The sequence below is a fragment of the Pistacia vera genome, unplaced genomic scaffold, assembly GCF_008641045.1.
Source record: "Pistacia vera cultivar Batoury unplaced genomic scaffold, PisVer_v2 Contig858, whole genome shotgun sequence".
NCBI lineage: Eukaryota > Viridiplantae > Streptophyta > Magnoliopsida > Sapindales > Anacardiaceae > Pistacia > Pistacia vera.
In genome coordinates this window covers 34,846-58,991 of record NW_022196732.1, presented here as the reverse complement: position 1 = coordinate 58,991, position 24,146 = coordinate 34,846, and the positions used below count along the sequence as shown (strand labels likewise).

The 24,146-nt window shown below is 34.3% G+C and overlaps 1 protein-coding gene across 3 annotated transcripts; it reads right to left on the bottom strand.

Annotated features, from left to right (window-relative positions):
• Positions 1 to 644: 644 nt before the first annotated feature.
• On the bottom strand, positions 645 to 4,144 carry LOC116118738 (ETHYLENE INSENSITIVE 3-like 1 protein). 3 transcript variants are annotated; one of them, XM_031404710.1, is made up of 3 exons: positions 3,988 to 4,144; positions 1,492 to 3,082; positions 645 to 1,386 (listed from the first exon to the last, which is right to left on the bottom strand). In XM_031404710.1, exons 2-3 carry the CDS (start codon positions 2,917 to 2,919, stop codon positions 1,015 to 1,017), a joined length of 1,800 nt encoding a protein of 599 aa, XP_031260570.1. In that variant the 5' UTR covers positions 2,920 to 3,082; positions 3,988 to 4,144; the 3' UTR covers positions 645 to 1,014. The 3 variants fall into 3 exon arrangements, with proteins under 3 accessions (XP_031260570.1, XP_031260568.1, XP_031260569.1); XM_031404708.1 differs by having other exon boundaries at positions 645 to 3,082; positions 3,988 to 4,143; XM_031404709.1 differs by lacking the exon at positions 3,988 to 4,144 and adding an exon at positions 3,466 to 3,590 and having other exon boundaries at positions 645 to 3,082.
• Positions 4,145 to 24,146: the final 20,002 nt, after the last annotated feature.

The window sequence follows — 24,146 nt, the reverse complement described above, 5'->3', positions numbered from 1 at the left end:
CACACGAGTGTAATTCCACACTAAATCAATAGTAATCTTCCACTCAATTTCAATCAAAATAGTCTTCGTCCTTAGATCCGAAATCGTTAAATCTCATGTTTCATATGTTATTAATACTGAGGTAACGTTACCCCACCTAGTGGATAAGATTTTATAAAGGAATGGAAGTATGGAACCCACATGAAAACTTAAATCTATATGAGGTAACCTTACCTTCATAAGAGTTTAATGTTACCCCTTCCCAATATGAATGAGCCTAAACCATGAATCATCAGGAGCTATAATGCTTCAGTAAAGTGTTACATTACTCAAAATTTATTGTGCTCTGGTCTGGTCTGGTCCCCCAAAAAAGTTACTTCACTTAGAACAGGCAGCCACACTTCCAAAAGGTGATTTGATTCTTTGTGAAGTAAGAAAAGAAAGTGGAACCTTTTCAAGTGCATGTATGTATGGGCAAAGCCTTTTTCTCTGCTCATGTGTGGGTCCAACCTGTTCATGCTATTGCATTTGGCCTATCTTCCACAGATAAACATTACCACTTTATCTTGAACATAACATAAGATTTAAGGATATTGAGCAGGATCGAATAAGAATAACAAACCAATTACTGATGAAAATAACAACAACATATATAAAAGATTATGTGTACATAATAATAAGTTCCATGTGTATATATTTATAACTACATGCCAATATCAACTGTAGCAACAAGAAATTAATGCTTCTAAACTTCAACAGCAATATTGAGTAAAACCTTTTCTCAATATGGCAATGAAAGCAACCTAAGATACACCTAAACTTGAAAACACTTGAGGTTCTGGGTAGGAACCCAAGTTTATATGGGTTTTAAACAACATATTTAACGACTAAATGTGAAAGGAAGAAACCTCACTCAACCCGGCAGAGAAGAACTGTGTTAATTGTAACCTCTCTCCAATGTGTACAGCACTTTCTCCCTTTGTATTAGAGTCCACCACTAGATGGTGGAGGTCGATGCAAGTTCGGATTTGATCTTCAAACGTACCACATCGATACATCCTGCTTTGGGAGAGGATCCATGGCAAAATCGACTGGTGCCATGTTGAATGGTGAGCTAAACCTGAAGTCAGCAATATTATCCCCATGATTGCTGTCGAATGGAGAGTCGAATGATTTGATCTGATCAAAACGAATATCTGCTGGGGAGAAAATGGAGTTGTTAACTGGCAAGTTGGGCTGCTCGGGTACGTCGCCTCCCATCATAACCCCTTGGTTATAGAAGCTATCATCCAGCTGAAATTGAAATTTCTGCTGCTGTTGTTGTTGCTGATGCTGATGCTGGTGCTGTTGATGCTGAGTTTGATCGTCTGTAACATTAAGACCCCCAGGATTCAAGTTCTTGTTACGCTGATGATTAGTATCATAGAAAGACATCAGATCAGAAATCATTTTTTGCCCATCATCTTTGAGTCCGAGTCCAGATACATTAAATTGTGAATGAGCCTGATTTACCAGTGGAGTCGGCGGCTTCTGCTGAGGTGGTTGAGGTAATTGAGCTGGCTGAGCAACAGGTAAAGAGAAGACAGCAGGTTTGTCATTGTTCATTTGAAAGTTTGTCACTCCAAACCCTTGAGAAGAATTGCTACGATATGGGCAATTCATCTGGTGATTGTTCCTCGAAGACCTATCAAGAAATCCAAGCCGATAGTCGCTATAGGGGCACTGCGGGTATTCACAGGTATACATCTTCTGATCCATCATCATGTGAGGCTCATCTGCCAGCTGCTTCCTCTTCAGAAAGAAATCTGGGTTGGTTTCAACAAGCTCTCCCTTAATTTGAGGAGCCAAAGGTTGTGTCATCATAAGCCTCTCCCTTGGTCCCACTGCCCCCATATTGAAGAGATTCACATCACGAGGCTTGACCTCCTCTACTTCAACATTTCGATCATCGTCCACCCCTTCAACATCATAATCACTGGTATCACTGATAACAAAAGACCCACTCCCCCCAGCAGACAAAGGAGGGCAGCAATCAGGATAGAGTTTTCGTGACAACGCTTCTTCTTGATTAATTATAGCCAACCAAGTAGCGCTCTCCTTGGCAGTCATCTTATCCTGCAAGCACTTAGATTGGCGAACAAGCTTTCTGATCTTAGCAATATCAGGTGACATGTGCTTGATGACTGCTGAGAGAACACTCACTTTCCAAGCCTTCTTCAGATCATGAGGTTTCTTGTATGGGGGAGGACCCTGATCCTTAGGAAGACCCAACTGAGGCCACCACTCTTCATTTCCAGTTGGCCACCAGGGTGGTGCAACACCTTTCTCCAATGGAAATCGCCGTTGGGGTGGATCACAGTGCTGCATAAGTGCAGACAAGAGAGATCCAAGTGTAGTGTCTTGAAGCTCCAGTAAGGTGTGAGGGGTAGACACAGCTGCACCACAGTCTTCATTCTTTCCAGGGATAGCATGATCAACCTGGTATTTGGCAATTGCAGCAGGGCCGTTCCGATCAAACCTGACCTTTTCCTTCCACCAAGCTCGAAGATTATCAGAAGCCCCACTCACAGGCTTTCCCTTCTCAGGGATGATTCCATACACGAAACCCTGAGCCTTGCAAACTTCCATCATTTTCAGCATATACTTCAGGATACCATCCTGCGCTCGCGACATCTTCTTCCTTCGAGCTTGCTCCTGAGATTGACGCTGCTTTGCACTGTCTACTCCTTCCTTGCCCTTATTCTGCTCTTTAAGTCGCCTCAAAAGCATCCGGTCCCTCCACATCCTCCTCTCGAGCTCATCCACATCCATTTCTTCATCGCTGTAATCCTCCTCAACAGTCGCCTCTGGTTCTTGCTCTGGAACTGTCTCTCCTTCACAGGGAGGAGCCGAGAGGAAATCGAGGTTTCCACAAAATCCCATATCTTCAAAGATTCCCATTACCAACAGCAACAAAAATCAACACCGACCACAGATCTTTTGTATTGAAAAATCTCACTTTCCGACAATATTAGCCAAAACAATCCCTTTAAAGGCTTTCGAAATCAAGAATTTCCCAATTCAGGATGATCTCGATGCCAAAAAGTAGATCAAATGTGAACACCTGAGAGGAACAAAAAGAAATCCATATTATAAAATCCAATTCACTGAATCAGTTCACTCTACAATAACTCCAATTCAATGAGATAAAAACTCCCATAAAGGCCATAAATTTAGCAAATAGAGCAAGAAATCAAATCATAAATGCAAGACAGAGGACTTTCAAGTTTCAATGATACAAACAACCAGCAAGTACAAACATATAAAAGCCTAGTCATAAAAAGCAACAAAATTAGTCTCAAGAAAGTACAAATCAACACACTTATCCTTACTTTCAAACTTAAAAATAAAAAACAAAACAATAACACAAAATAGACAGAAAATAAACAAAACCAAAAACATAATCAAAACTTGAAAAAATAGAAAAACTATGAGCGAAAGAATTACCAGAACCCAGATCTGCCTGCAGTGAGTCAGTGACACAAACCAGATATATAAAACATAAACAGAAAGGAAGAAAAAAAATAAGGTTCAACTTTAAAAACAAGCCTACAGAGAGATTCTCCAATAATTCAGCAAGAGATAAATCAAAATAACTTTTTTACGCAAAAGCTAAGAAAAGAGGGAAGTGATTGTCTATACAAATTCAGAAATATGAAGTTACAGCCACCCAAACGCAGTCTTAACAAGATAAAAAAATGATTGTAAATCATACTACAAAACAAAAACTTGATACACCCAAAAGGGAAATATCAAAAGAAAGAGACAAAGACAGAGGCTTGCCATGAATTTCAGTGAACCAAAAAATCAAAACTTTACCACTTCTACGTAGTGAAACCAAAAACGAAACACAACGCACTTACTCATTTCATGTACTAATCTCGTACAAACACTTCCAATACAAAACAAAACCAGAAACAAAAACATAACTGGGAAATTAATGAATTAAATAATGAAAAAATGGTGTACCAGAAAACTACGGAATGGTCTGAGCCATAAAAGTTTGTGCGATGATGCTGAGACTGAGACTGGTTATTGAAAGAGAGACAAGAAGAGAGAGAGAGAGAGAGAGAGACTCTGGTTGTGTTTCAGCTTTTTGTTGTTGGTGCTGTAATAGAGAGAGAGGAAAAGGCCAAGTTTACAAAAGAGAGAGATAACAACAGTAACTTTTTTATTTTTATTATTTATTTATTTATATAGAGTATTTAATTTTTTTTAGGTGCAATTATTAACCATGGTCAGGTCTCGTTTTGACTGTGGTTAAGTACTGGACTGGCGTTTGGATATGGAGAGAGTTAAGGTGTTTACTTTATGGGGTTTCATTTGGTGTTTTATATCATTCCCAATTTCGGTCTATTACAAATTTGGAGACACGTGTCACAAATATAGCGGCCACGATTATAATTTAATTTAATGTCTTTGATTTTTAATACTTTGTTACTGAAAAACATTAAATTGAAATTATTTTTACTCGGTTTAATTATATATATTGATTTCACAACCACACTTTGGTAATTATTAATATTTGGAAATGTTTTATGATTTTTCCTTTTTCTATTTTAATTTATATCTAACCAAACAAATAAAATTATACTAAAAAAGGAGGTTAAACGGCCACCACAAAAAAATCTTACCAAATAATGGTAATGTAAAAAAATAATAGAGAGTTTTGTCCAATGATTAAAAAAAATATTAGTGTTAAATTTTTTAAGGATTTATGTTGTTGTATAATTAATTCTTCTTATTGTATCAATCTTCTAAAAATGTTTTTAAATATTTAAGAGATAATTTATTTAAATTTATTTAAAATACAAATAGTTTCTATTGATTTGAATTTTGGACAATAATCTTTTATGTTGTTGAAAATTTTAGGAAATTTTACATAACGTTATTTATAAATTTAAGAACTTGTAACTCCTACTTTTGCTTTAGTAAATTTAAGAACTATCTATCATTTGTTTTTAAAAAAAAAAAATTCTCATTAATTTATTTATTATCACCGAGATTTTTTATTAAATATAACTAGATTACATTAATTTCAACTATATATAAACTCATGTACATTATTAAGTTTCAATCTCAACATTTACGTCACGCAATGACGTAATATGAATTTATGAATACCATGCAGGTTGTATAATTATACGATATATAATAATGTTTAATTAAATTCAAAATGTATTTTAAAATTATGAATATCTTATAAAACTTTATATGTTAAGAATTTAAAATAATTGATATGTAACCATTTAAATAATTGAAACAAATTACAATCTAAAGAATCAAAGTCAATCTTTAAACTAAAAATATGCATCTAAATAGAGCTATAATATTAAAGAAATTACCAACTTTTACTATTCTAAATATGTAAAAAAATCCTAAAATTTTACTACAATTAATAGAAAACTTTATTTAAAAGTTTCTATATAAATAACAAACTTACCTTTCATCTATTTAAAAAAAATCAATTCCCATTAATTTATTAACTTTCTTCCCGACTAAAATTAAATATAAATATATTACATTGATTTCAACTATATATAAATTTATGTACATTATTAAATATCAATCTCAACATTTATGTCATGCAATGATATAATATAAATTTATGATTATCATGTAAATTATACGATTATATGATACATAATAATGCTTAATTAAACTCAAAATGTAGTTTAAAATTATAAATATCTTGTAAAACTTTATATGTTAAGAATTTGAATATAATTAATAAGTAACCATTGAAAGAATTCAAACAAATTACCATTTAAAGAATTAAAGTAAATTTTTAAACTAAAAATATGCATCTAAATAGAGATATAATATTAAAAATTTACCATTTGTTACCATTCTAAATATTTAAAAAAACCTAAAATTTTACTACAATTAATTATTTATTTAAAAAATTCTATTACAAACTTCCTTTATAGGAAGATCATTAATAGCGAAATAAAAAACCTGCCCAATTATAAAAGGGCCATTGTGAAAAACCTTAACAAATAATTCATCGACACGTTTCAATCGTACTATAGGAACCAGTGCGAGGATAACACTGTAGAATTGCCCACCAAAATATAATAAGAGCAGCACAAACGGGACGGCGCGCGAACGTGCAGAGGGGCACCTGAATAGAAGCCTAGCTTCGTGGAAGGGGGTCAATCTCACTATTACATTCAAATGATTTTACGGTTTTGCCCTTCAATCATTTATTATTTCCCCAGATATTAGTGAACCTTTTTGACTGGTTGTAAAATCACAAGCTGCCTGGAATCCCCAAGACTATCCTAATCTTTTAACTTCAGGGGTGTTCTTTGTTAGTTTCTAAAACCATTGGGATTTTTCTGATAACTATTTGGGGTTGCCAATTTTCTATGCTTTTTCTGATTTTTTTTTCTTTTACATGAGTCACGAGAAAGTTTTTGTGCTTGTGATTTTAATAAAGATTGCCTCATCCTCAGGGCATATGTAATTTGTTTTAATTTGTAATTTAATATTTTATTTGATATAATTTACTTCCGTAAATCCCTTTGGAGGAACTTGTATAAGTAGTTAACTGATATATTGTTTTATTTCTTTGTTAACTTTAACTTTTATTTTAAAAGACTAAAAAATTATATTAATTTATTTAAAATCTTTTTTCAATAATGTGTGTTCTTCTTTTATATGTCCCCCACCCTTCCCAGGTTCATCCCACCATCACAAACACTACAACTACTTCCACCACCATTTTCATTTTTCATAATTTATAATTTATAAATTTTAAATATAATAAAACTAAGAGTAAATATATCATTAAAAACATCTCAAAAAAGGTTCAATATCCATTATAAATAGTTTAATTGTTATGTCTTATTATCTCTCATATGCATCTATATGAGTTGATGGATTCATTATATTTTTTTCTTTCAATAAATTGGGTTTACTAAAAGAAAAAAGAAAAAAAAAGACAAATTAAATTTTATTTTTGAGAGCTATTCATATTTAAAAGTTTTTCTTTTAATTTCTAAACATTTTGGATTTGCTACTCAATTTGGTTGAATGGTGGCTTTTGTTACTTTTAATTGCATCAAATTGCTTCCTTTGACATTGGAAATTCAGAGATCTTTCCGAATCAGATTTAAAAGAATAGTTTAATAGGAATTTATGCAAAGTCAAATACATAGTTTAATAATAACGTGATTAACATTTTATTAAGATTTCATAAACTTATCCAATTAAATACAAGTTACAATTACCATTTTACGCTTTTTCTCCTTTGGAATGCATTTTATTTTCATTTTTATAATACGAAAACTTTCTACATAGTATTTTGAAAAATGGTTTCTCCGCAATGAAAATGTGAAAACAAATTTGTACTTTTTTTTTTTTTTTTGCCGAAATTTAAAAAAAAAAAGAAGGTTTCTGTATTGTCCCAAATTCCCAATCCTACTCTTAGCAAACATGGAAAATATTTTTAATTTAACAACAGCTTTGAAAATTGATCTATATTTAAAAAAAAAAAAGAAAAAAAAAACCCATGTTTGTTAAATATGCTTTTTGCTTTTTTTTAAAAGCACAAATTAAGTTAAAACAATAATAAATTCATCCTAAACTACTCAATTAACAAATAACAATAAAATTTTAAAAAAAAATCAATTAATTTAATTTATTTGCGACTTTAATAAGGTCACGAAAACTAGTGGACTTTAAAAATATATTGTTATCCAATTAATTAGTATAAAAAAAAATCTTAGAGTAAGCATTGAAATTATTATTTTGAATGGATCATGAAAATGTTGAAGTCTTTAATTGAAACTTCAAATTGATCAAGGAAAGTAAGAAGAAATGGTGGGGCATTGTCAAAATGACAAGGACGTTTGGATCTTTCACAATCAATTTAATTAAAGTCATTTGGCGCACGTGGTTATTTTAATTTTAATTTTATAGTTCATTTTCAACTTTTTAGTTGTCGTATTATAGTCTAAATGGAACCTTTACATTGGACCAACACAAAGATTATTCCTACGAAGTCTTTTACTTTTGTAATTGAAAATATATACGTGGCAACTAAGGTAGATTTTTTTGAATTTGCAAAGGTACGAGGTCGGCAAAGTTTTCATCTGACATAAGGTTATCAATTTTTAGTATGATTAACAATCTTATCGAACCAATAAAGTTATCATTAAATTCATAAATATTTATTTATATAAAACTTTTATCCTAAACAAAATATAAAATCCTAATTAATTGATAATAAAAGAGATAAAAACAAAAACAAACCTTCACCTCACATATTTATTGATGTACACATTAAATATAAATTTTAAAGAGTGTTAACGGTAAAATCTACTATTTATTTGGAAGGTAATGATCATGTGAGGAATGAGTTATTGACAATCATATAGAGCAGCAGAGACAAAAAGAACAAACGTGAAGTGTCGGACACCGATGTAGTGTATGTTATAGATACTTCGACGCTCAAGTTAAACACGATTATAAACAATTTAGTGAAGGCTAAAAGCGGAAAAGAGTTAACCATAATAGTGCGACTAGGGCAAGACTATCGTAAAGTAGTCGGAGCACAGCTTTACGACGGTTAATTGAGGTAAAGCTAGTTGGAACTAAGCTTTATGGCAGAAAAGGCGGCGGTTCTTGAGAGTAAGAACTTTGAGAGCTACAGCTAGGGGTGTTCAAAAGAACCGGTTGGAATCGGAACCGACGGGTGCCCTAGGTTTGGTTCCGGTTCTTACCCAGAACCAATCGTCAATGAGTAGGTTCTGGTTCCAAATTTTTGGAACCGTTACTGTGCAGTTTCGATTTCGATTCCTATAGTTAGGAACCGGAACCAAGAACCGAGACTAATATAAAATAAAATTAAATATTATGGGGGTTAATAAAAACTTTTGTAGAAAAAGTAATGTGAATACATTTATATTTATATTTCATAACATTTTGTTACAAACAGAGAACTGATTGTAATATTTTTCATATTGTATTGACAAATTATACATCAATATATATAGGAAAATAAAGAACTAATCTAGGAACTAAATAATTTTAATTTAGGAAATAAATATTCTAACTTCCTATTTTACAGATTTGTTCCTAATATGTATTGATTACAATCCTAATATCCTAAATAGTATTGATTACAATTCTAATATCCTATTATAATTTATACACTTAATCATGCAATATCTGTAAGATTTTGCATGATTATCTACAACACTCCCCCTCAAGATGGAGCATAGATGTTAATCATGCCCAGCTTGTTACATATAATAAATCCGAACCCCATTCAAAGCTTTAGTGAAAACATCTCCTAGTTGCTCTCCAGTCGTCACATATCCTGAGAAATTAAACCTTGCTGTATTTTCTCACGAATGAAATGACAGTCAATTTCAATGTGCGTTTCGTTCTGAAATACGGGATAGAAGCAATATGAAGAGCGGCTTGGTTATCCACACCACAATTTTGCTGGCAAGAGGCCATAAGACCAACTTCAGTCAAAAACTGATATTCCATATTACTTCACACACAGACTGGGCCATAGCCCTATATTCTGATTTGCACTAGATCAGGACACAACTTTTGCTTCTTACTTTTCCATGAACCAAATTTCCACCAATAAAAAACACAGTAGCCCGTAGTGGATCTCCTATCTATCTTGGAACCCGCCCAATCTGCATCAGAGAGTACTCATATTATTATGTCCATGATTTCCGTACAAAATACCACATCCTGGAGCTCCTTTCAGATAACACACAGAATCTGTTCTAACGCTGCCCAATGGTCAACAGTAGGAGAAGACATGAATTGACTTACTACACTGACAGAGTATGCAATATCAGGACGAGTGACTGTTAGATGTTCAACTTTCCAACCAGTCTTCTATACCTCTCAGGATCTTCAAATAGTCCACATCTTTGGTAAGTTGCGAATTAGGAAACATTAGCGTATTGCATGGCTTAGCACTCAATTTTCCTGTCTCAGTTAATAAGTCAAGTACATATTTCCTTTGAGAGAGGAAGAGCCTTTCTGCTCCTTGTTACCTCAACCCTAAAAATACTTCAACATTCCTAAATCTTTTGTATGAAACTGAGTGTGAAGAAATGACTTAAGTAATGAAATCCATGTAGTGTCACTCCCATGATGATAATGTCTCAACATATACAACAGAAGAATAATGCCAACTGCCATTGTTTGTAAAAGACTGAGTGATCAGACTTGCTCTTTGTCATTCCGAACTTTGCAACTACCTCACTGAACTTTCCAAACCAAGCACGTGGACTCTGTTTCAAACCATACAACGATTTGCGAAGATACAAACTTTCCCATACTCCCCCGAGCACAAATCCAGGTGGTTGCTCCATTAGACTTCTTCCTGAAGGTCACCATGTAAAGGCATTTTTTATGTCTAACTGATGTAATGGCCAGAATGAGTAGCCGCCATAGAGATAATAACGAACAGAAGTCAATTTAGCCACAGGGGAAAAGTGTCAGAATAATCCACTCCATAAGTTTGAGCATAGCCTTTAGCTACAAGACGAGCTTTAAGCCTAGCCACTGACCCATCAGATTTACTTTAATAGCAAACACCCATTTGCATCCAATAGGCTTCTTTCCAGTAGGTAAGTCAACCAAGTTCCAAGTACCATTAACATCTAAAGCATTCATCTCTTCTATCATAGCATCACGCTAACCAGGATGAGATAAGGCTTCATGAACAGTTGCAGGAAGGGAGACAAAGTCTAGTGATGCCACAAAAAGACAAGAAGAAGATGATAGATGACCATAAGAACAAATGAAGAGATAGGATAGTGCACTGACATTTACCTTTCCGAAGAGCAATAGGAAGATCAAGATCACTCAAGGTTGGATCCAACGACGAAAAGTCTTGGTAGGCATGAAGTCTAGTGTCTTCTTGCGAGGAACACAGGTTCGGGATCACTGGAGACTGGTCTACTAACGACGAGGGACTGTGTACAGAAGGTTCCTGTCGACGAGAATAGACAATGCGAAATGGAGTTTGGACGGACATGTGGTGGTGCCAAAGGAGGAACAGTAGGTGGGGAAGCCTCAGGTATGGAGTAGCGGTAAGGATGTGGCAGTATAGATTAGTAAGTCATTGTCCTCCCCCCTGACGTGTATAGGTAGACGAAGTAGGAAAAAAAGGGTGTTTTTCTAAGAAAGTAACATCATGTGACACTAGATTCTATTAAAACTAGGACAATAACATCGATATCCGTTATGAGGCGAGAGTAACCTAGAAAAACACTTTAAGAGATTTGGGATCTAACTTGGTTACCTGGGGTCGAACAACACAACAAACACATACTACCAAATATTTTGGGGGCAATAGGAAACAAGGCTTAGACGGGAAAGAACACTGTAAGGAGTAGAACCATTCAGAATAGAGGAAGGCATGCGATTAATTAGAAAACAGACCGTGAATTGCATCGGCCCAAAACTTTTTAGGAACTTGCATTTGAAATAATAGGGCTCGCGGTTTCAAGAAGGTGCCTATTTTTCCTTTCAGCTACTCTATTTTGGGACGGTGTGTCAACACAAGAGGATTGATGAAGAATGCCATGCTGGCTCATATAAGACTGAAAAGAACTCAAAAAATATCTTTGGCATTATCGCTTCTTAATGTCTGGACAGAGTATTAAATTGAGTTTTAACTTCAGCACAAAAGGCACAAAATGAGAAAACAACTCAGAACTTTTTCATTAATAAAGCCAATTACACAGAGTTGTCATCAACAAAGGTAACAAAATATTTAATCCAGGTTTAAACATATAAGACACACGACCCCAAACATCTGATGAACTAATTCAAAGGGACACTAGCCTGTTTTGACTCTTGGACTTGAAGAAAGACTGGTGTTTGGCAAATTGACATGACTCACAATCTAACGAAGATAATTTTAAACTGAGGACATAGTTTCTTTACAAATGGTAAAGAAGGATGTCATAACCAACAATGCGCCTCAAAAGGGGTCGAAATACTGGAACATGTAATGGTTCTGGGCACCTGGTGTCAAGGATGTAAAGCCCTCCAGATTCATGTCCTTTACCAATAATCTGCCTTGTCGTAAGATCCTGAAACGGCAATGATCAGGGAAAAATGAATGCAACATTTAAGAGCACGAGTGAGTTTACTCACAGAAATTAAATTAAAAGTGAACTGTGGTAACTCAATACAGAGGATAGGGAAATTAACAAGTAGGGTTAAAGACCCAACCCAGACCCAAGAACACAAGATTTGACCCATCACTAAAGTAACATTGGACGAGGAATTATGTGACTGATATGATGAAAGAGACTAGGATTACCTGTCATATGATCTGTGGCACCAGAATCAATGACCCATTTGGAGGATGAGGAAATAAGACATGTATTTGGTTTGCCTGACTCGGCGAGAGCACTGATGGAAGTAGATGAGGACTTCAATGATCTTGATACTGAGAAAACTTGGCAAACTCATTAGCTGAAATCATAACCTTCTTCTCAGAAGTATCAGTAGCGGCAACATGAGCTGACTGAGGTTTCCGGCCTTATTTTGCAACTTTCTGCACGTGCACTTTGTATACCGGGTTCATGACAATAGTAGCACACAATCCTCCTGATTCCTGACTCTGATTCTCACGATAATTCGACCCCCTCCCTATTATTGCTCATGTTATATGAACACCCGGTGTCATGATTTTGACTTATAAGAGCACTACTCGATTGAATAATGGAGTGCTTTCTGTACGAAGAACCCTAGTAAATATTTCTGGAGAAGAGGTGATCTTAGAACTATCAAGAACCTGAGATTTAGCAAATTCAAACTCAGAAGGGAGTCCATATGAAACTCATAATCGCCATTTTCTCTCATTGAGCTTGTTGAACTTTCACATCAGCACTCACCGGTAGAAGAATGTTAAGTTCTTCTATGTCCTTTTAAATCCATAAAATAGGCCGTAAGAGACCTATCTTGTTTCTCAGCTCGATAAAAAGCTTTGCATACATCAAAAATACGAGAAACATTCCCTTTCCCCATAATACAAAAATCTAGATATCCATCAATTCCTTCACATATTCACATGATTAATTAAACCAAGTACCTCACTGTTGTGGAGTTCCGTATCTGCAAGAACAACCGGGCATCCTCTCTCAACCATTTTTGCTTTGAATCATCTTCAGACGAATCTTTGGTAAGATGATCATCTTTACCAATGCTTCGCAGATAAAGACGAATTGTCTTACTCCAATCAAAATAGTTATCAGACCCATTAAGCTTATGTTCCGTAATTTTTGACATTATAGAACCATATCAATTATAGACTTATCAGTCTGGTAGAAGACGAAAATAGCCAAAAAAAAAAAAAACTCTTCAAAGAACGAACTTTATACCAACAGAAACCACAAAACTGATACCACAGAAACCAACAAAAACTGTTCTGACCTGGCTAGAACTAAGGAACTAGTCATACAGAATTGTCGGAAATAACAACGAAGCCGAGAAGGGCACTCTCCAGGGTGACTCACAAATAATGCTCACTTGGGCAGAAAAGAAAAAAACAATTGAAAAAAAAAAACCTAGAATTGCTCTGATACCATGTTACAAACAGAGAACTGATTGTAATATTTTTCATATTGTATTGACAAATTATACATCAATATATATAGGAAAATAAAGAACTAATCTAGGAAATAAATAATCTAATCTGAAATAAATATTCTAACTTCCTATTTTACAGATTTGTTCCTAATATGTATTGATTACAATCCTAATATCCTAAATATGTATTGATTACAATCCTAATATCCTATTATAGATTTATACCCTTAACTGCAATATCTGTAAGATTTTTCATGATTACTAACACCTTTAAGTAAGTTTTTTTTACTTTTGAGAACTACCTTTATAAAGTGATGGAGTTTGTAATTTTGAATTTATAATTTGTATTTTATTTTTGTTAACAAGTGCCGGGGGGGGGCGCGGTATTTGTAAGTTTTTAAGGGTTTTTTTACCATTTTAAAAACTTTTGGGGGGTCATTATAATTTTACAGGATACCCAGAACCGAAACCGTTGTTACAGTTTCTGATTCTGGGTATACCGAATCAGAACCGTCGGTTCCGGTTCCTTCAAAAAGTGCAGGGTATCCGGAACCGAACACCCCTAGCTATAGCTATGGGTCGTATGTGAACGAATAATCTAGAGGTTGACCCCTATTTATACTGTGAGCCAAGAAACTTGAATCCTAGTAGAACTCTAATTCTAATCGTTTAGGAGTTTGAGTAACACAAAACTAGTAATGATTATCCATGTGAAAATAATACTAGGTCATATAAGACTAGGAATCTTGGATGAACTAAGATGTGTAGGACTCTGAGTCCTTTCTAGAATGTAAACGGGTTAATGGTTGAACCCAATTTAGCTTTTAAGGTTTTTTTTACCATTTTAAAACTTTGGGGGGTCATTATATTTTATAGGGTACCCAAACCGAACCCGTTGTTACGGTTCTGATTCTGGGTATACCGGAATCGAACCGTCGGTTCCGGTTCCTTCAAAAAGTGCAGGGTATCCGGAACCGACACCCCTAGCTATGCTATGGGTCGTATGTGAACGAATAATCTAGAGGCTTGACCCCTATTTAACTGTGAGCCAGGAAACTTAATCCTAGTAGAATTCTAAGTTCTAATAGTTTAGGAGTTTGAGTAAACAAGAAACTAGAATGATTATCCATGTAGAAGAATAAATACTAGGTCATATAAACTAGGAATCTTGGATGACTAATGTAAGTAGGACTCTGAGTCCTATTCTAGAATGTTACGGGTTAATGGGTTAACCCAATTTAGCTTTTTAAGGTTTTTTTACCATTTTAAAACTTTTGGGGGTCATTGTAATTTTATAGGGTACCCAGAACCGAAACCGTTGTTACAGGTTCTGATTCTGGGTATACCGGAATCGAACCGTCGGTTCCGATTCCTTCAAAAAGTGCAGGGTACCGAAACCGAACAACCCTAGCTATAGCTATGGGTCTTGTGAACGAATAATCTAGAGGCTTGACCCCTATTTATACTGTGGGCCAAGGAAACTTGAATCCTAGTAGAACTCTAAGTTCTAATAGTTTAGGATTTTGAGTACAAGAAACTATAATGATTATCCATGTAGAAGAATAATACGGTCATATAAGACCAGGAATCTTGATGACTAAGATGTAAGTAGGACTCTGAGTCCTATTCTAGAATGTTAAGGGCTAATGGGTTGGAACCCAATTTAGCTTAATCTTATGGAAATGCACAATTTGTGGAATAGCATAAAGTATAAATTGACCTAGTTCGTAAGGTGACCCTGATCATAGAGTGGCCCAACTCGTAAAATAGCCCAACTCGTGGAGAGGGCTGACTCGTGGTGTGGTTTGGCTCGTAGAAGAGGCTGACCCATAGAATGGATCTCCTTATAGAATGGATTATCCCATTGGATGGTCAATATACAAGATGGACTCAAGTATGGGACCAACTGGGATTGGGTTAAAGCATTGGACCATAATTAGTGTATTTTTGTTAGTGGGTCTGATAAGGTCAAGTACGATTTTTGGCCCATACAAAGAGCTATTATTTATGTTTTGTCAAATGACTAAAATCTTATCGCTCAAAAGCTATTCACCAAGAGAATAGAAAGATCATCACCAATAACCCTTAAGAACTCATACAAATGACCAGTCATCACTCGAAAAGCTTATTGTTAATGCCTAGTTATCCTTGCTGGCCAAGATCGGATCACTAATGGCTCACGCTCTTCAGCACTTGAAGAGCTTATCTAACGTCTATCTCTTCTCATCCTCTAAAGAGCTCATTGCTAATTGTTTGCTTTCTTTAGTGTTAATGACTAGCTCTCTTTATTGCCCCATAGAGCTCATCACTATTGACTAATTTTGTTTATCAATTGAAAAACTCACCACTAATGACTAGTTCTCCTCATCGCCCAAAAGTTTATAGCCAATGGCTAGTTCTCGTCACTGAAAAACTTATCACCATGGTTAGCTCTCATCATCACTCGAAGAGATCATCTTCAATGGCTAGCTCTCCTTGTCTACCTAGAGTTCATTGATAATAGCTAGCTCTCCTTATTGTCTAAGGGCAATCAAAGAGACAAAATGAGTGTATAGTAGCTATGAAGTCTGTCCTAACAATAATTGTAGTTTAATAAATAAACGAGTAGACTACATAACTTAGTACACAAAGAATTTTCACCTTAGACAACAAACCATCCAATCTATATTGAATTTGATAGAATTTGAGGTGGGCTTGACTCCTCACCCAATAAGGTCTTGTTAAATGGGAGGATTACCTCCTCTTATAAACTAAAAGGCTTGAGCGTGCCTAGTCAGTGTGGGATTCGAACACTCCTCCTCACGGTTAAGCCCATATGTTGGGTCATGCCTGTTTTAATGGAGGTAGTTGTTGGCTCTAACTCTTCACCCGCTGGTTAAGCACTCAGCTCAACTGAACCTGTGCTCTGATAACATGATAGAATTTGAGATGGGCCTCATGGTATTAGAACCCAGGTTCAGTTAAGCTGAGTGCTTGACCAGCAGGTGAAGAGTTAGAGCCAACAACTACCTCCATTAAAATAGGCATGACCCAACATATGGGCTTAACCGTGAGAGGGAATGTTGGAGTCCCACACCGATTAGGCATGCTCAAGTCTACTAGTTTATAAGAGGGGGTAATCCTCTCATTCAATAAGACCTTATTGGGTGAGGAGTCAGGCCCACCTCAAATTCTATCATGGTATCAAAGCATAGGTTCAGTTGAGCTGAGTGCTTGACCAGCGAGTGAGGAATTAGAGCCGACAACTACCTCCAATAACAGACATGACCCAACATATAGGCTTGACCGTAAGAGGGAGTGTTGGAGTTCTACACCGACTAGACACGCTCAAGCCTACTGGTTTACAAGAGGGGGTAATCCTCTCATTCAACAATGCCTTATTGGGTGAGGAGTCAAGCCCACCTCAAATTCTATCAGTTACTAATAATATTGTGATATTGATCACTCCAAATCCTAACGCTGATTCAGCATTCCATCATCTAGTTGCCAACATAATCTATACATAGTGCATTGATTTGAAGCCATGTAAATCACTATTTACTTAATCCTCTCTCTAATTTAATAATTTTTAGAAAATCTCTCTTTGGACTTTCCGTTACACCGGACTTGTAAAACCCCCCTCCAATCANAAGCTTATCACCATGGTTAGCTCTCATCATCACTCGAAGAGATCATCTTCAATGGCTAGCTCTCCTTGTCCACCTAGAGTTCATTGATAATAGCTAGCTCTCCTTATTGTCTAAGGGCAGTCAAAGAGACAAAATGAGTGTACAGTAGCTATGAAGTCTGTCCTAACAATAATTGTAGTTTAATAAATGAACGAGTAGACTACATAACTTAATACACAAAGAATTTTCACCTTGGACAACAAACTATCCAATCGATATTGAATCTGATAGAATTTGAGGTGGACTTAACTCCTCACCCAATAAGGTCTTATTAAATGGGAGGATTGCCCCCTCTTATAAACTAAAAGGTTTGAGTGTGTCTAGTCGGTGTGAGACTCTAACACTCTCCCTCACGATTAAGCCCATATGTTGGGTCATGCCTGATTTAATGGAGGTAGTTGTTGGCTCTAACTCTTAACCCGCTGGTCAAGCACTCAACTCAACTAAACCTGGGCTCTGATAACATGATAGAATTTGAGGTGGGCCTCATGGTATTGGAGCCCAAGTTCAGTTAAGTTGAGTGTTTGACCAGCGGGTGAAGAGTTAGAGCCAACAACTACCTCCATTAAAACAGGCATGACCCAATATATGGGCTTAACCGTGAGGGGGAGTGTTGAAGTCCCACACCGATTAGGCATGCTCAAGTCTACTAGTTTGTAAGAGGGGGTAATCCTCTCATTCAACAAGACCTTATTGGGTGAGGAGTCAGGCCCACCTCAAATTCTATCATGGTATCAGAGTCTAGGTTCAATTGAGCTAAGTGTTTGACCAGCAGGTGAGGAGTTAGAGCCGACAACTACCTCCAATAATAGGCATGACCCAACATATAAGCTTGACCGTAAGAGGGAGTGTTGGAGTTCCACACCGACTAGGCACGCTCAAGCCTACTGGTTTATAAGAGGGGGTACTCCTCTCATTCAACAATGCCTTTTTGGGTGAGGAGTCAAGCCCACCTCAAATTCTATCAGTTACTAATAATATTGTGATATTGATCACTCCAAATCCTAACGCTGATTCAACATTCCATCATCCAGTTGCCAACAGAATCTATATATAGTGCATTGATTTGAAGCCATGTAAATCACTATTTACTTAATCCTCTCTCTAATTTAATAATTTTTAGAAAATCTCTCTTTGGACTTTCCGTTACACCGGACTTGTAAAACCCCCCTCCAATCAAGTATCCTCTGAATATCCCTCAATGAGAATCTCGGGGACACATGTTTGGAGAACAAGTTGTATTTAGAAAACAAACCTGTGTAAGGATAATAATAATAATATCCAAAACAAATGCATTAAAATGTTCAGGCAGGATCCAACATAAATTTTAAAACTTTAAGAATTATCCGTAAAATCACAATCGAAACATATTTATAGGGTGGAAGATTCCAAAAGGTTTTCACAAATATTTATTATTACATTATTTACATCAATAAAAACATCGAGATGACAAAATCATCTCCCCTCACGTGTAGCCCCGCTATCTCTAGCATCCTTCGCTTCTGGTCACCTGCAAAGCAATCACAAAAAAGGGTGAGCGCTAATCGCTCAGTAAGGATGATCTGTTTCATGCTAAATGTGCTATTTGACCTTTATTTGAACATATTTGTTACACATCACTTATCTTTTACATCTAGGGATACTTCCCCTTCTATTTTATTTTTATTTTTTTTCCTTTCTATTTCATGTCTTTCATCATTTATCCCATGGCTAATAACATCAATGCATACACGTACAATTAGTATTTAAGATAGTACACGCACATTACATGTCATGATATAACATCTAAATATCATCTAACATGAGTATAAATCATCTCACGATATATAAACATCATAACTCATGAGTGCAACTAAATGCATATGAAGCATTTAACATGTACCGATTGGACTTTTCTTAGCTTCTAAGCACTTCATATCATCTAGCCTCAAATTCATCTAGAGCTCATATCATGAAAGACGTGCTTACGTGTTATTTAACATCTAAAGCATATATATCTTTCCTCAACCGGTATACGAGGATATGCTTACGCGTTTCCATCATGTCTCATATGCATCTCTAACATCTTATGGTATGTAAATACATATTGTGATAAGCTTAACTTTTAATTCATCTATGAATATCAATCCATTTACATTACCTCTTGCTCCCATACATCATCTTAAAACGTATTACATTGCATCTTTATGCCATTTCTAACATTAATCATGCATTGACATCATGACCATGTATATCTTTCAAGATCATCTAACTAATGGGTAAACCTTAGTACATGACATAATTACAATAATACATTAATAATCATTCATATCAAACATTGCTGATTTAAATCTGATATTTACTAACCATTTTATCTTCAGGCCATTTTTCATCCATTTCTCAACGAATTAGCTCTTGATAAACATAAAGTTATAGGTTTGTGTCTTAGCTTTCTAGTGCTTCAAGAATCATCTCATTAGATTTTTATAACTCAAGTTATGGTTGAAATACTAAAGCAGGTTTAACAAACACCCAAAGCTTACTAAATCCGAATTTTATACTAACTATGCCACATCATTCCTATTGACAATTAACCAATAGGTCAACTTATGGATCAAACAACCTCCCTTAATAGTCTTTAACATCTTAAAGGAAGGTAAAATCTTATCCCATAATCATCCATTATTGTTATAAACTGTAAGCAATGCAAACAATTCTAACACTTCTAATAGCAACCATTCAACACTATTGGCCTCCATACTATAAGTTTTGCCACATTAACACCACACTTCATTTTCTTCAATCAACATAATAACTTCATAAACATAAATAACAATAACTTCATGTATAATGAATTCAAGGCAATAGTAGAATAAATGAGTTCAACTACATTTGCCATCAACTAATTCTATGCCTTAAAGCCTTAATTTAAGGTTTCATAAAAATCTACAAACCTTAGCATAAACCCTAAAGTCATGAGGTTCTTCCTTACCTTTTAAGAATTCCTCCCACAAATCCTCTGCCTTTCTTCTTTTACACCTTAATCCTACATATATAACATTATACTCAACATCAACTTCAAATCTTCAATCTTCAAATCACATCAAAACTAAGTTTTTAATCCTTACCTTAAACCCTTCAATTGAAGATCCAGCTCCTATCTGCTCTCCTTGAAAAATAAGCAAAACTCCTTTAAAACTTAGAGAAAAAGCTTGTTTCATAGATTTAGAGAAAATGGAAGAAATTTGAAGAAATGCTCTCTCCCTTGGCTTGAACGAATTTCATCTCATTTATAGGAAATATTTATTTATTTTCCAAATTTATGCTATTGGCCCAATTATTTTAATTGTATAACTCATAAGTCCTAATTCTTCATATAAGGGTATTTTGGTCATTTCACACTAGACATAATTATACTTAATTAATGCATTAAATGTAATGAAGCCTACTCATCCTTGACTTTTTCAATGCTTATCCGTGGAAAAATGACCATTTCGCCCCTAATGTCTTTCTATGGATATGATTTTACCGTTCCAATGATCGACTATTTTGCCCTTAGTTAGATTTTGTTTTTTTTTAACATAAATTAACATCTAAAGGACTATTTTAAGTTATGAACATACTTTTGACATCTTGGGTATTACAAGACTTCAAGTGGAGTTAGAAGGTCTATATGGCCAAATCCTCTCGTCGGCACCCTCTGACATTGCTTATTTTGTAGAGTACGAGAAGACATAATTAGACTTATTTGAACTTAGATGAACATATTAAATTAATCAGCTTAAACCTTTAACATGAACTCAAATTGAACATTGATCAGACTAAGAACACGTTGTTGTTTGATTAACCGAACATTTATAGTCATCGTCAAAGTAAGATCTACAATTTTAAATTTGATTCAGATATTTCATGCTCGAGTTCACCTCACTAGTTGACATTCACCCAAAAACGAAATAGAGCTGCAACATTAACATCCCAATTTTTTTATTTTTTATTTTTAATATGAATCTATATATGCTCTTGACTAATGTAGATTTGCTTAATATGAGAAAAAATGCAAATTAAAAAATAAAGCAATTAATTGTTTAAAAGAAAATAGCATTTAGTATTAATTTGAAGTCTTCACGTCAAATTGAAAATGAAAGCAAGAGGTCCAATAACATAAAGAAAGCAATTGGCACAAGCTTCTGATAGCGAAATATTGTAGATGAATTTTGATAAAACATTTCACATATAAAGAAAAAGCACTTTCTAGATATTCTCATAGAAGTGCTTCTTGGTTATCTATCTGTTTGGGTCAAAACAGTCAATCTTCTGTAACCAAGTTGTTGATCTCCAGTCTTCATCATATATTAAATCATTTTGATTCTCTTATTTGATTTGACTGGACTCAACTGTAGCTTTAACATTTTTGTTTCTTTCTATATTTTTATTTATTTGAAAATGATAAAAAAATTCTATGAAAAAAAAAAAAAAAGAATCAGAGCCCTTTTGGCTTTCGAAATGCTTCCAAGAAAAAAAAAAAATAAATAAAATAAAAAGAAGTTTTCTATATTCTCAAAATATACTGCATATATGTGAGTTTTGATTAATTCTTAAACCTCTTTTGCACTTTAACTTTTTTTTTAGAGGAATAATTATTAAATATCTTTTAAAAAATATAATGCACGTGTTTTTATTAATTAGTATTATAGGTTTTATACTTATACACTGGCCAAAATAATTAATTTAAAACTATAAACAATTTTAAATTTTTTTAAGTTTCTATGATTGTATTTCAAAGTATTTTATTGTTGTAAAATAAGTTATTTTACTATTTATTCGCTAAGCCCTTTTTTAGCTAATTAAAGTGTTAAGATTTCAAAAAACTCTTAGATTTCTAGTATATTGAAGCCTTATTTTTGGTAATTCAGTATTTAATAATTATAGCATTATTCTAATCAAACAATTAATAAATTTTTGTAAAAGCTCTTCTTCGTTACCTTTACTTACTTAGTGTTATTTGAAAAATCATATCAACCAAATTCTTAATAATTTTTACACATAATAAGAATTAAGATCCTCTTTAAGTAATCTTTTTTATAATTACTTTTTCATCGAGTAAAATAAACAATTAAAATCGAAAATAAAAATGATAAAAAAAGGAAAATATGGATGGGGGTAATTACGTATTTAAAGAGTGGCAATACAGAAGAGTGTAGAATTACCAAACGGATTCAACGGAGGAGAAATAGAAGTGCGTAGCCGCCGGATTTGAAGAGGAGAAAGTGAGAGCCACAAAAACGACGCGTAATCAAGGTGGCCCCCACGTTGTCATGACGCTGGATTACGCGTCATTTTAAATAACAAACTACTCCTTCAGTCGTTAATCCTCATCCTCTCAATCTCATCTCTTCCATCCCTTTCACCTCCGCAAAACGACAGGACTCCATCATGTTTCTCCTTCTTTTCGTTTCCGCTAAACGACGCCTTGATATTTTCATTTCGGTAAAAAGTTTGATTAAATGGTAAATAAATATTACCATTGCTAATTCAAAAAAAAAAAATGACTTTTTTCCTTTTTATCGTATACTAATTTTGTTATGACTTAAGAGTGTAGAAGTCTACAGTTAATAAACCACTCACTGATATCCCACACCCCGTCTTGTCATAGGAGGGTGCTTAACAGTAATAAACCTCTCACTGGTAGGATCCCACGTCCACATCTCACGTCCACAATATATACTTAAACTTAAGGACCCTTTTATCTATCATGCTGATCTTTTGGATTGAGTTTTTTATTAGGCTTGAGTTTTAACACTTACTAATCTCATACTTAATATATATTAGATTTTAAAAATATTTGAAGATAGTGCATCAAATTATTTTCAAAAATATTGTATTTTTAACCATAGTTATTAGTATCTTACGATACCCGATAAGTATCATACGATATGATTCGATACAGATCGTTAACGATACGTATTACAGAGTAGATCTTAAACCTTTTGATATGTTGATATGTATCTTATGATATGATACGTATTTGTTCGTATCCTTAAAAATATCGATACAGATCGATATGACTTTATTAATTTAGGCCAAAGACCCAAAAAAATTTCGGGTTGGAACTGGGTCAACCAACCTGGTTGACTAAAATCTGCCTAAATTTACCTACTTTGCATGAAGAAAATGAAGAGGAACACGTGTTACCTATTTTGTATGATAATAATAATACAAGTGAAGATATAAATATTGACATTGATCTTAGAAATGATATGAATGGTTGAGAGAAAATAATATAGATTCTTAATTTTGATTATGTAATACCATAATTTAAAGCCAATAAATAATACCACATAAATCTTTAATTAATTTTAGGATGATATTAATTTTTAAAAAAAATTTGATTATTTTATTAAATTTTTTGAGAAAGACTAATCCTACGGTATGATATGGGACATGATTCAAAAAATTAAGTTTTCGATACACGATACGATGCGCGATTTGACAACCATGTTTTTAACCTTTATTTTCTACTAAAGATTTATATCAAGCAAATCGTTATATTTTTGTAATATTAAAATTTTTTTTTAAGAGTCACATTATAATAAGTCTTTCGTACTATGGTGATAAGTACAATCAATCAAACATGAAACAATAAAAAAATTACATTAATGAGATAANTTGCTAATTCAAAAAAAGAGAAAATGACTTTTTTCCATTTTTTATCGTATACTAATTTTGTTTGTGACTTAAGAGTATAGAATTCACCCTTAAAGCCGTCTTGTGATAGGACGGTGTCTAACAGTTAATAAACCCCTCACTGATATCTCACACCCCGTCTTGTGATAGGAGGGTGTTTAACAGTTAATAAACCACTTAATGATAGGATCTTACATCGAAATCTCACAC

What these genes read in the sequence shown, in the direction of transcription:
- LOC116118738 (XM_031404708.1), bottom strand. Translation starts at nt 2,919, where the DNA reads ATGGGAATCTTTGAAGATATGGGATTTTGTGGAAACCTCGATTTCCTC.